This window comes from Stegostoma tigrinum, chromosome 19, assembly GCF_030684315.1.
Source record: "Stegostoma tigrinum isolate sSteTig4 chromosome 19, sSteTig4.hap1, whole genome shotgun sequence".
In the NCBI taxonomy this organism is placed as follows: domain Eukaryota; kingdom Metazoa; phylum Chordata; class Chondrichthyes; order Orectolobiformes; family Stegostomatidae; genus Stegostoma; species Stegostoma tigrinum.
The window spans coordinates 16,795,644-16,809,189 of NC_081372.1; the positions used below are offsets into that span (position 1 = coordinate 16,795,644).

General features: G+C 41.8%; 1 protein-coding gene across 2 annotated transcripts in view; it reads right to left on the reverse strand.

The window, feature by feature from the left end:
• Positions 1–13,546, reverse strand: part of LOC125461363 (translocating chain-associated membrane protein 1-like 1) — a 101,073-nt gene that overhangs the window by 27,993 nt on the left and 59,534 nt on the right. For both annotated transcript variants that reach the window (XM_048550057.2, XM_048550056.2), the window contains exon 3: positions 7,422–7,540. In XM_048550057.2, the coding sequence (XP_048406014.1) occupies positions 7,422–7,540 (119 nt within the window). The remainder of the gene's footprint in view (positions 1–7,421; positions 7,541–13,546) is intronic.

Below are 13,546 nucleotides of genomic sequence, written 5' to 3' on the forward strand. Positions count from 1 at the left end.
GCTGTGATAGGTTATTTTGCATCCATCTGACACAACAGATGGGGCTTTGATTTAACATCCAATTCAACAGCGCAATATTTATGTAGGAGACACTGGATGTTTCAGCCTGGACCATTAAATCAAATCTGAGGTAGGTCTTAAATCCTTAACCACTTTGCTCAGATGCAAAAAAAGGTAGTCATTGCACTCCAGATGTAAAAAGAAAGAGGAGACCTTTTTAAAGCAGCAAAGACTGAGCACCCATAAGGAAGGTCATCCAGCCCATCACCCAGTTTGAGTGGCATGGAAGTGCTAAACACTTGGAAGGTACCTTTGAAATAGGCAGTAGAAAAGGTTTGTACCTCACGCAGAGCCAAGAGTTCGCATAACAAAAATTTAATACAGCTAGTCACTATTTTCACTTCTTTCTTTATAATGCTGGTCAATTACTGGAGACCTACCATCTCCCTGTTTCTGGCTTCTCACTGCCAATCTTCCAGCTCTCAGTCTCTGCCGCATATTGACCCTCCATCTTCTGCTTGAAGTGTACCTCCATCCAAGTTAAAAATGTTCATCCTGCCTCTTGCCACCCATCTCTAGTGCCCTGGCTAAGCTAAAGACTCAAAAGAGGTTAACAACAAACTACAGAGGCTGACAGCAAGAGATTCAGCAAAAGGTTGGATTAAGGGAATGGTACAGAGAGCACACGCGAGGGAGCCAAAGAGCAGGGTATATGAGAACTAAGAGATTTAGCAAGTAGAAGTAGTAAAGGGGGGCAAGTAGAAAGTTTAGCATATTTATTTTAACTTTCAAATTAAACGAACTTCAAAATGTATTTCGTTTACAAAATAGGAATTTAAGCATACAGGAACGTACTACAACTTAATGTGTACAATGAAAAATTGTATACAATAACTAGAGCTTTAATAACAGCATCTGATTTGCTTAAAGTTGCTTCAATTACAGCTGAACTTTTCAAAAATACAACTATAACTTGAAATGAGGACTTAAAGATTATTCCTTCACCAAAGATTTTAACTCAAAAGTAATTTGAGTTAAAGCTAGTGTCATAATTTAAGTGGTGTGCTGGTAGTCAAGCCCAACTACTCCCCAAGCAGACAAATGTGAGATGTGAACAATTTAATCACTGGGATAAATTTGACTATGCCACTGTTTCACAAAAACTCGGATTTAATCAATAAACTAGAAAGTAAGAACATTTATTGCAACAAACCTATCCTTTAACAGATGAGAAAATAGATTAATCAATTGTATGCAAACTTAAATTAAACCATGTTTACATCCAAAAACACCTGCATTCACAAATAGGATAGAAATAATAGACAGGACGCACTACTTATCAAGAAAACCACCAGCAAAAATAACAGGCAAAACAGAACGAATTCTATGAATCAAGAGTCCAAACCAACAAAGGAATCGAGGCAACTTTCTCTCACTTCTTTTCGGGCTTCTGATGATATCACATTTTTGTCAACTGTGGTGATTCTTAAATTGGTAATCAGTCAGTTGGAACTCGCTCTTGACTCAAGTTTCTCCAAGTGTCTTTGGGGTCATTTTGTTTCCACTAACAGAAGTCGTTGGGGGGGGGGGGGAGAGATTAAACAGAGTGCAGGACGGGGGGAGAAAGAGACAGGGAGGAGACATACAAGCAGCCACTTAAAACCAATCCGAAGGCTGATGCTCAGTAGTTTATTTTATGTCAACCTGAAGGCACCTGGTAAGAGTTCGGCACACAATGCTATCAATTCCAGTTCCTCCAAAAGTTGCATACCTTCATATAGCCAATAAGAGATTACACAGATCCACTTAGCCTTCAAGATATTAAAAAAAACTAAACAATCCAGATTTGTATTTTCCATTTTATACTTCCAGGTGTAAAACAATATTCCTTACACTGGTCTCACATATGGACTAGAAGAGCAGCAATCAATTAAGAGTACCAAGAGTGAAGCCAAACATTGAGGCATGGAACACCACAAAGGGGTAGTGAACAGAGTCGCTGCATGGGAATAGAAGCCCACATTGAAGCATGGGTAGATTTTGTGTTATTTAGTAAATTGGAGTTAACAAATTCTGGCAAAAACTGGCAAGAGTATTCCTCAGACTACGTCCGCAAACAAAAATTAATGACGTCAACAGTGTTTGTCCTTTAGCACATATTAAAGGAGTTCAGGTCTTATGGCACAGTTACATCTCTTCACTTTAATTCAGTTGCAGCCTTTTAAATTTATTTTTGTCAAGTGCATTCCATAGCTGTTATCCAATTATACTATGGTGATTTATTATCAGTTGAAGTATCAGTTCTGTTCCCAACTCCTCTACACCTCAATGAACGAGAGAGGGGAAGAGTTTGCAACATCAAATCTTGACATGGTTTGTAAATGGTCAGTCTTGCTGTCAATCATAAAATAGCTCCTTGGGAGATTAAACAATCCAATCACCCATGTAATAGTAATAGGTAAGGCACCCTATTTGAAATACTTTCGAAATATGTCTGGTAAACTGTATAAACCTTGGGCTTAACCTTTAATAATGTCCACGTTGCATTGTCTTACTTCACCAAAGTTTCCATAGAACACAATTTAAAAGAAAGGGTCAAAGTAATTATACCGCTCAATTAGTAGTCAAGGCATCAGAGTGCAAAATCAAATGAGTGCGTAACTAAAAAGCATAATTGCAGACAACTGCCAAAACTCCACGAACATTTTACACAATAATACTGTACATTATCCAAACAATTAGACTACAACCCTGATTTTTTTATCCTAATAGCTCAACTTGATAAGAAAAATACTGGTCGATAATAAAAAGGGAGTAGTTGAAAGCACGGAACTAGAGCAAATGCACAAAAATAGAGATCTGTATAGCACAGGCCATGCCTCAGATATTTAGTAGACACAGCAGAATTAGTAGCTGAAAACATGCTGAATATTGTACAAACAAATCTGCACTTAACATTTCACAAACTACCGAAGTATTTCACAGCTTAAAAGGTACACGGTAAAGTCTTACAAACAACAATAACACAAATCTATTTTCCATGTAGTTAATTGAAGAATCAAATTTATGTTCACTTGAGACGACAGATGGGTCGCCAATTTATGCTGATCTCTAAAAGACAACACCTCTGCCAAAGCATCACCCACTTTGGGACTGCAGTATTGTCTGGATTGTGTCCTTCTGTCTCTGGTGTGGGGCTTAAAACATGGCATTTGTAGGTTACGTGGGACAGTCCCTCTTCCGCACCTACACAGGCCCCAAACCCCACCTCTTCCTCCATTACATTGATGACTGTATCGGCGCTGCCTTTTGCTCCCAAGAGGAGCTCGAACAGTTCATCCACTTCACCAACACCTTCCACCCCAACCTTCAGTTCACCTGGGCCATCTCCAGCACATCCCTCACCATCCTGGATCTCTCAGTCTCCATCTCAGGCAACCAGCTTGTAACTGATGTCCATTTCAAGCCCACTGACTCCCACAGCTACCTAGAATACACCTCCTCCCACCTACCCTCCTGCAAAAATTCCATCCCCTATTCCCAATTCCTCCGCCTCCGCCGCAGCTGCGCCCACGATGAGGCATTCCACTCCCGCACATCCCAGATGTTCAAGTTCTTCAAGGACCGCAACTTTCCCCCCACAGTGGTCGAGAACGCCCTTGACCGCGTCTCCCGCATTTCCCGCAACACATCCCTCACACCCCGCCCCCGCCACAACCACCCAAAGAGGATCCCCCTCGTTCTCTCACACCACCCCACCAACCTCCAGATACAACGCATCATCCTCCGACACTTCCGCCATCTACAATCCGACCCCACCACCCAAGACATTTTTCCATCCCCACCCCTGTCTGCTTTCCGGAGAGACCACACTCTCCGTGACTCCCTTGTTCGCTCCACACTGCCCTCCAACCCCACCACACCCGGCACCTTCCCCTGCAACCGCAGGAAATGCTACACTTGCCCCCACACCACCTCCCTCACCCCTATCCCAGGCCCCAAGATGACTTTCCACATTAAGCAGAGGTTCACCTGCACATCTGCCAACGTGGTATACTGCATCCACTGTACCCGGTGTGGCTTCCTCTACATTGGGGAAACCAAGCGGAGGCTTGGGGACTGCTTTGCAGAACACCTCCGCTCGGTTCGCAATAAACAACTGCACCTCCCAGTCGCAAACCATTTCCACACCCCTCCCATTCTTTAGATGACATGTCCATCATGGGCCTCCTGCAGTGCCACAATGATGCCACCTGAAGGTTGCAGGAACAGCAACTCATATTCCGCTTGGGAACCCTACAGCCCAATGGTATCAATGTGGACTTCACCAGCTTCAAAATCTCCCCTTCCCCCACCGCATCCCAAAACCAGCCCAGTTCGTCCCCTCCCCCCACTGCATCACACAACCAGCCCAGCTCTTCCCTTCCACCCAATGCATCCCAAAACCAGTCCAACCTGTCTCTGCCTCCCTAACCTGTTCTTCCTCTCACCCATCCCTTCCTCCCACCCCAAGCTGCACCTCCATCTCCTACCTACCAACCTCATCCCATCTCCTTGACCTGTCCGTCTTCCCTGGACTGACCTATCCCCTCCCTACCTCCCCACCTATACTCTCTTCTCCACCTATCTTCTTTTCTCTCCATCTTCGGTCCGCCTCCCCCTCTCTCCCTATTTATTCCAGAACCCTCACCCCATTCCCCCTCTCTGATGAAGGGTCTAGGCCCGAAACGTCAGCTTTTGTGCTCCTGAGATGCTGCTGGGCCTGCTGTGTTCATCCAGCCTCACATTTCATTATCTTGCATTTGAACTTGAGATAGGAATGCTACCAGCAAGCGAAGACAAAGCTCCAGCAAGAGAGCAAATGACAAAGATAAATCTACAAAATAGATTGTTCATTTGTTAAACATTAGGAAACAAGGTTATTATGAACTTCTCTTTTTGGTATTATTGGTCACTTCCCTGCCTTTTATTGCAAAGTATCATAAACGAACACCGCTAAAAGTACAGGTTGGTAAGCCCCATCCGTCAAGTTTTCACTAGCGCTGTTCAAAAAGTGGTTGGTCAGAAAGTACACAAAAAGGTAGACCATTCCTATTAGCTGTGAACACACAGCTAAGCTCTCCTGATTTCATCACAGAAAGTGTTGCTGATTTGACCACATAAAAAAGTCTTGGCAGTGGGGACAGAAAATTGAGAAGTTCATAAAAATCACAATGTGGCAAGGGAAATGGAAGAAAGCAAACTACAATTATAGTACATTACATTTCTCCAAATGATCCACAAATACCAAAGCCCAGTTTGATACAAAAGTCACAATTTTTTCTGAACAGGGTATCTAGCTGCCCGAACATGTGTAATTCGCATAATGAACTATTACCCCAATGTTTGGCTTCCAAGCTTACCAATGCAACTTACAGTGCAGTGGGGACAACTGTGTTCTCCTCTGGCATGATCATCCCACACATCATATTTGAATGCCAGACTTATTTTGCACAGATATCTCAATCACCACAACAGGTCCAAGAACACGGCGTCTTCCTTTGCCCAAGAAAAAAACCCAGAAATGTATAAACCACTTACAACTATTCAAATGTTAATCACTTCAGAAACAAACAAACACAGAAGTTGGTGGAAAAGTCAGTAGGTCCGGCAACATCCATGAAGAAAAACCAGAGTTAACATTTTGGGGTCGGGGACCCTTCCTCAGAACTGATGATAGTTAGGAGAATGTCAGTTTTTATACAGAAGTTAGCGTGGGGGTGGGGGAGTTGGGGAGTAAGGAATATACAAGATATGACTGGAGATAGAGCCCAAAGAATGGCAAGTGTTACATCTTCGGCAATTGCAGAGCAAGATGCCGTGCGGGCATTGGGAGCAAAGGAAAAGTGGACTAGGGTGTCCCAGAGGGAATAGCCCCAGCGGAATGCAGACAAGGGAGAGGAGGGGAATGCGCGTCCGGTAGCGGCAAAAACGCCAGCTAATGATTTTCTGAATATGGGTACTGGTGGGATGGCAGTAAAAGGACAAGGGGAATCCTAATGCTGCTGCGAGAAGAGAGAGAAGGGTTAAGGCCCAAGTGCGGGAGATGGTTCAGATCTGGTTGCCCATTTACCTTCTCCCTCCTCAGTATCCATGGGCCCAAACATGCTTTGCGGATGAAGCTGCACTTGGCCTGCACTTCATCTGTAGTCTACTGCATTCAGTGCTCACCATGTGGTCTCCTCTACATTAGGGAAACGAAGCATAGACTAGGTGGCTGCTTTGCAGAACACCTGTATTCTACCTGCAAAAGCGACCCTCAGCTTCCAGTTGCCTATCACTTCAACACACCACCCTGTTCCCTGGCCATTACCTCTGTCTCAAGCTTGCTGCAATGCTCCAGTGAAGCTCAGCTTAAGCGGGCAAAACAACACTTTATTTTCAGCTTGGAGACCCTGCAGCCTTCTGGACTTGACATCAAGTTCAATAATGTTAGGGCTTGAACTCTACAACGTCCTAGCCCCAACAGGCCTGGTGATCACAGCCTGCTGTTACACACAAACCCTTGGTAGTCTCCATTAACAGTTATTCACACTGTTAGTCAGGTTGTTATCTACTCCTTTTTCTAACTGTTCTCTCTCTTTGGGCTCTACCTCCAATCACCTATCATTGATCCTTACACGCTCATTCACACCTCCAACCCTCTCTTGTGCACAGAAACCAACATATTCCCAGCTACCATCAGTTCTGAAGAAGCGTCACCCAAAATATTAACGGATTTCTCTTCAGAAATGCTGTTAGACCTGATATTTTCCAGCAATTTCTGTGTTTGTTTCCAATTTGCAGCATCTGCAGTTCTTTTGGATTTCATATAGTAACTTTAGATTGCTCAAATCCTTGATATATGCATGATCAAATATTACAGAACATGTAAATCAGGATGTAATCTGTTATTTTGTTTTTTTGACAATAGCTTACTAAGTGTGCAACTTGTTTAATGAAATCCTGAACAGGAGAAAAGCATACCAAGCTTCAAGAGTTAATACTGCGCAGGCCTCACGATATGGCTTGGTGATTTACACTTTCACCTTCTTTGACAAAACTTATCATTCTAGAATTAGACACTGTAGTCACTCATAAACGTTACAAATTCAACAACAAAGTAATTGAATTACTTTGGTTCTTACATGATCACCTTTCAGGACTGAATTATGCCATATTGCTTACTGTTCTAACTTAAAATACTGGCAACCAGGAAGTGATATACAGAAGGACAATGAGATTCGGATATTAACAAATTCCTCATAATGGGAGCAACTACAGTATTTTCTCCTCTACAAATCGAGTTGAGATTAATTCATACAGATGTTAAAAGTTACAATCTTTTTTTTCTTAGGAATGCAATCACAATTTGCAGAACAGCATCAAAACTTTTCACTTACATCAAGAATATACTCTTGTATCACAGCATGTAGAATGATAGCTATCAACATATAAAAGAATATGGTGGCCAAGTCTTTAAATCCATATTCATAGAAGCTGACAGAATCAATTTCTTCACCTGCAAATTAGAAAATATAGAATTAAACATCGATAAGCACACTTTGGATTTTTAATATTAATTTGTAACAACATTCAAAGCCTGCTTCCCAGCACAATCATAAATGGCACAACAGCAAAATGGTGGGACAAGCAGAGATGAAGACGTCAGTTCAGAGTAGTTAATTTTACTGTTACTGATTTTAATGATTTGAAAATTTACTCATTCCTATGTCTAAATCTAGGTGGGAAAAAATTCTCACACAAGTTCTGAAATGACATCAGCCATTAATTTATTTCCTCACTTTGCACCGAGAATAAATTATGTATCTTCAAGGTCCCAACAGCATTCCAAAACTAAAAACCCACTGCCTGCTCTTACCCTGATTATGGCCATGCTGGCAACAAGCTGGAAGAATTAATGAACCTGCATTAATATAATATTCAGTACCTGAGAAAGCTCCATGCCTTAATAACCAAAAATACGTTAAGTGTAGTCAGTCATTAATTATAACATTTCCTACCTTAATTTAAGTCAAACTGTGCACAACACAATTCCACAAACAGCAATGCAATAAAACACTTGTGTGGTCATTAATGTACTGGTAAGGCAATAAACCTGCATCAGGGAACCTCGTTTCTTCTTCTACAAATTGTACTACAGGTTCTTCAACATCTGCCAAATCATTTGAAAGACGGTACTCAATGCAGCCTTACTTCAATATGGCACTGAATTATTAGCACTAATTATGTGCTCATCTTGGATCTCAATCCAATATCTTCGGCTCAAGATAGACTGTGTTACCCCTGTGCCAAGGCTTGAAAAACTCCTACTGCAGATCAAGGTGCCTGTTTTAGTCAAAGTCCTGGAGACACAATGGTATACCTGACATCAAAATAGCTGATACCATGTTTAATGTGATATTCAAAAGTAAGTGGAAAAAGATGAAATAAAGAGTCAGAACCAAAACTCTATTTGTTGACAAAGTTCTGTCAAGTCAAATCACAGCCAGTTCTAAAACATAGAAAGGAAAGAATTAAAAACAGCACCCAGTACAAATCTGATCCAAGATTTGGTGGGCCCAAGCTATGCCTGCCTCTTTGTAGGTTACGTGGAACAATCCCTCTTCCGTAGCTACAATGGTCCTAACACTGATGACAGTATCGGCGGCGCCTCTTGCTCCCACGAGGGGTTCGAACAGTTCATTCACTTCGCCAACACGTTCCACACCAATCTGAAATTCACCTGGATTATTTCTAATACCGCTCTCTCCTTCCTGGACCTCTTTGTTTCCATCTCTGGCAACCACCTAGAAACCGACATCCATTTCAAGCCCACCAACTCCCACAGCTACCTAGAACATATCACCTCCCACCCACCTTTGCACAAAAATGCCATCCCCTATTCCCAATTCCTTCACCTCCGCCACATCTGCTCCCAGGATGACGCATTCCACTCCCGTGCATCTCAGATGTCCTCGTTTTTCAAGGGCCACAAATTCCCTCCCACAGTGGTCGAGAACACCCTTGACCGTGTCTCCTGCATTTCCTGCAACTCATCCCTCACACCCACTCCCTGCAATAACAACCAAAACAGAACCCTCTCGTCCTCACGTATCACCCCGCCAACCTCCAGATCCAAAGCATCATCCTCCGACACTTCTGCCATCTGCAATCAGACCCCTTTTTCCGCTCCCCACCCATATCTGCTTTCTGGAGAGACCACTCTCTCCGTGACTCCCTTATCCACTCCACACTCCCCTCCAGCCCCACCACACCCGGTACTTTTCCCTGCAACCACAGGAAGTGCTACAACTGCCCCTACACCTCCCACGTCACCTCCATCCCAGGCCCCAAGACGACTTTCCACATCCAAGTAGATGTTCACCTGCACATCTGCTAATTTGGTAAACTGCACCCGTTGTTCCTGTCGTGGTCTCCTCCACATTGGGGAACTAAGCTGAGGCTTGGGGACCACTTTGCAGAACACCAATGCTCGGTTCACAACAAACAACTGCACCGCCCAGTTGTGAGCCATTTCAACTCCCCCCTACCATTCCTCAGATGACATGTCCATCCTGGGCCTCCTGCAGTGCCACAACGATGCCACCTGAAGGTCGCAGGAACAACAACTCATATTCCACTTGGGAACCCTGCAGCCCAATGGTATCAATGTGGATTTCACAAGATTCAAAATCTTCCCTCCCCCTACCGCATCCCAAAACCAGCCCAGCTCGTCTACGCCTCCCTAACCTGTCCTTCCTCCCACCTATCCCCTCCTCCTACCTCAAGGTGGCATGGTGGCTCAGTGGCTAGCACTGCAGCATCACAGCACCAGGGACCCGAGTTTGATTCCAGCCTCAGGTAACTGTCATTCTCCCCGTGTCTGCATGGGTTTCCTCCAGGTGCTCCGGTTTCCTCCCACAGTCCAAAGATGTGCAGACTAGATGGATCGGCCATGCAAAATTGCCCGTTGTGTTCAGGGGTGTGTGGGTTCTAGAGGGATGGGTCTGGGTGGGGTGCTTCAAGGGGTGGTGTGGACTTGCTGGGCCGAACGGCCTGTTTCCATACTGTAGGGAATCTAATCTAATCTCCTACGTACTAACCTCATCCTGCTCCCTTGACCTGTCTGTCCTCCCTGGACTGACCTATCGCCTCCATGCCTCCCCACCTAGACTAACCTTTACTGGCTCCATGCCCGCCTCTTCGACCTGTCTGTCTCCTCTCCAGCTATCTTCTCCTCTTACCATCTTCTATTCGCCTCCCCCCCTACCAGACTAGAGTTGCTAAACCGCACATAAATGGGCAAATTTCCACCATCACAGCAGTGAGTACACTTCAACAATACTTCACTGACTGTAAAGTGCTTTGTGATATTCAGTTGTCATGAAATGTGTCACACAAAAATAAAGATTTATTTCCTAGCAATGATCTCACCAAGAAAACCATAAGAACAGCTGATTTTCCAAAGTGTAATCTAACAGTTGTTTTAACTTGGCATCAATTCTGGTAATTACAAACTATGAATTTCAAGCCTCAACATTTGGAATACAAGTGTTTTCAAACAAGAATAAATGTCAGCTCTCAAATTTTAAAAAAAGGAACAACATTCTTTAGCAATCCCGACAAGCATAAACAAAAGTAGTATCCAGCATTAAGGTGCAGCTTGAGCATCTCATTGATCTGATTTGTGAAATTTTAGCCATGCATCAACAAATTAAAATTAAGACTGGAGAAACTACCAAAAAACATGTAACGGACAGGTACACTAAATACTCAAGACGCAGCAGTTAGAATGACAAGGCAACTAACCAGAACGAAAATCAAAAGAATCACTAAATATATTCAATGCCTTTGTCTAATGCTTACATATTGTTTCGTTAGTAACTTGAGGGTGTAATAATATATACTTATAAAAACTACATAGTTCATTAACATATAAACTGGGCCATTTACTTGTTTATTTTCTGCACTTATGTCTCCAATATTTCCAATAATGCTGGTCAGGAAATTGATTGGTAGTAACAATTGTGGAAATGCTTTGACTGGAAAAGCACTGAAAGCAGTAACAGGCTAACTCAAAGGATCAATTATATTTAAAAAACAAAGACTCTAAAGTCCATCATATTCGTTTTGGCTCTCTGCAAGAGCAATTAATAAAATGGTCTTGTGATCATTGGTGGTTATACATGAATAGATAAAAGTCATTTTTGAGAATGAATCTTCAGAATTTATAACAAGTTAAGAAACTTAGCATACACAAAACCATACTTAGCTATTTGAGTATTGCTTAGAAAGTTTTTTGTCAAAGCTTTTTGTCTTGCAGAACAATAAACAAAGCATATGAATTCAAGGGGAATCCAAATTTGGCTAACATGTGGGCAAGTATGCTGATTGGTTGGCAAATAGACTGTGATTCACAGATGCTTTGTTTTGGCAACTGCACTATTACTACTGATGGACAGTCAAATTTTAAACCAGCCAGGTTGAATCTTAGGACGCCTCTCATCCCTTCAGCTGTGCTGGAACAGTTACATTGTGGCACATCTCCTTTCTCCATGCAAAGAACATGGCCTAGGTACAAAGATGGGCAAATTCCAGCACAAAGCTGCAGTGAGCTGCATTGCAAGCCTGACCATCACACCCCAAATGGCTGTCATTGTAATTCCTCATACATTGTGCATTGAGGAACATTCAGCAAATGTTGTCCCCAATGTAATGTTGAGACATGGTTGTGAATTTTCAAAGTACAAGCTGGATGGATATGGTCAGTGACTTTCTTGCGGTGAATAGCAAAAAGGAACATATATATATAACACACACACTCACATATATAATGGCATCAAGTTGTGGCTCCAGACAGACTGACTTCAGCTATATTTTTAAATCCCTTCTTTTAAAAGGAAAAACACCCATATACCATAGTTTAAAATACAAACTCAATTACATTTTAGGTAACTTTCATCACACATCACCCCAAAGAATAATGAAAACAAAGGGAGATACTCATTTTTATCAAGATTTTTTATTTAAAATTATTATATCACATTAACAGCACTGTGATATTAACAAAGAACACACAATGTGTTACAGGGGAACCATATGTTTACACAAGGTCATTAGCATCACAGCACTGTTTCCACCATACATGGACATCATAAAGCACCCTTTGTAATATTGTTTCCAGATATGTGAATGGAAAACCATACAATGGAGGATTAAGCTCTGCCAAAAGAAAAATATGTTCTCATCCCAAATGTTTTCCTACAAAAAAAGGACTGTGTCACATCAAAATAACAATTTCTTACACATTATTGTTTATGTATATTTCAAAACTGGTGTGCAGAGGACAAGGATTTCACATCTCCTCCTCCAAACAGTTGTATTGACATGTTCAGTTATTTCAAAAACTTACTTACAGTCTGTTAAATCACCACTTTGTTATTTTGTAGTAAAGCAGCACCCACAACACTATCACTGGCATAAACAGCCATTTTGAATGGTTTCTCATAATTTGACAAGCTAAAGAAAATCAGTGCAGTTGTCACCACAGTTTGTTTTATCAGAGGCACTCTGGATATTCTTATATCTATTCAAATTTTCTGCCTTTTAAACCAAATTGTTAAAGGAGCCACTGAAATGCTGAAGTTTGGAACTAGTCCCCAATTAAATCCACACAGATCAAGAAAGCGCAAAATTTCACATATCCCTGTCCTAGACATGGTAAAATCCAAAATAGTCCTTACTTACACTTCTCTAGGTATTACTTGGCCTTGTCCCACACTGAGGCTCAAATAAGTGACCTTCACTTTAGCAAATATCAATCTTAAACTGATTTGTCTGTTTACCAAGGACCAATCTTGTCATAAGATCAGTCAAATGTTCTCTGATCTTCCGAAGTCTGGTTGAAAACCATTAAGTTGTCTACATACGCAACATTATTAAATGGCCCTTCAACAGTTTTGACGACTGATTGCTAAACAGTTTGTTCAATTTTTAAAATTTCAAATGGCATAACTTTGTGTTGAAGAAGTCAATTTTGAGGAATCATGTGTCAAATTATTTCAAAGCCATCCTCCAATCATGACAGGATGCAAGTCTATTTTTATTAATAACTTTGCGATAATACAGAATCATAATGACCCATCCAGTTCCAGCATCATGATAGGTAAACTCAAACTACTTGGTTCAATTATGTTATTGTCCATTATGAACTCCTTCAGTGGGAGCCAATTTCCCTGGATTGAGTCTGAAAGGTTATTTCTTCAGGGGTGATGCAGTCTCCACATGAACATCAGGAAGAGTTAAGGATGCTTGTGTATCATATTTGCACAAATGAAATTAGGATTTTCCAACAGTCATTGTACTGCACTTTGAATTTCCTGGGTGATAAAATATTACGCTACCTAATCTCTTAATTACCTTCACATTATCTAATTGGAGGATCAACTTCTGAATTTTCAATTTAATTCGCTAATTATCATGGTATTTTTACTTTGCTCACCTTTTCTTTCGCTGCCCTAAGAAC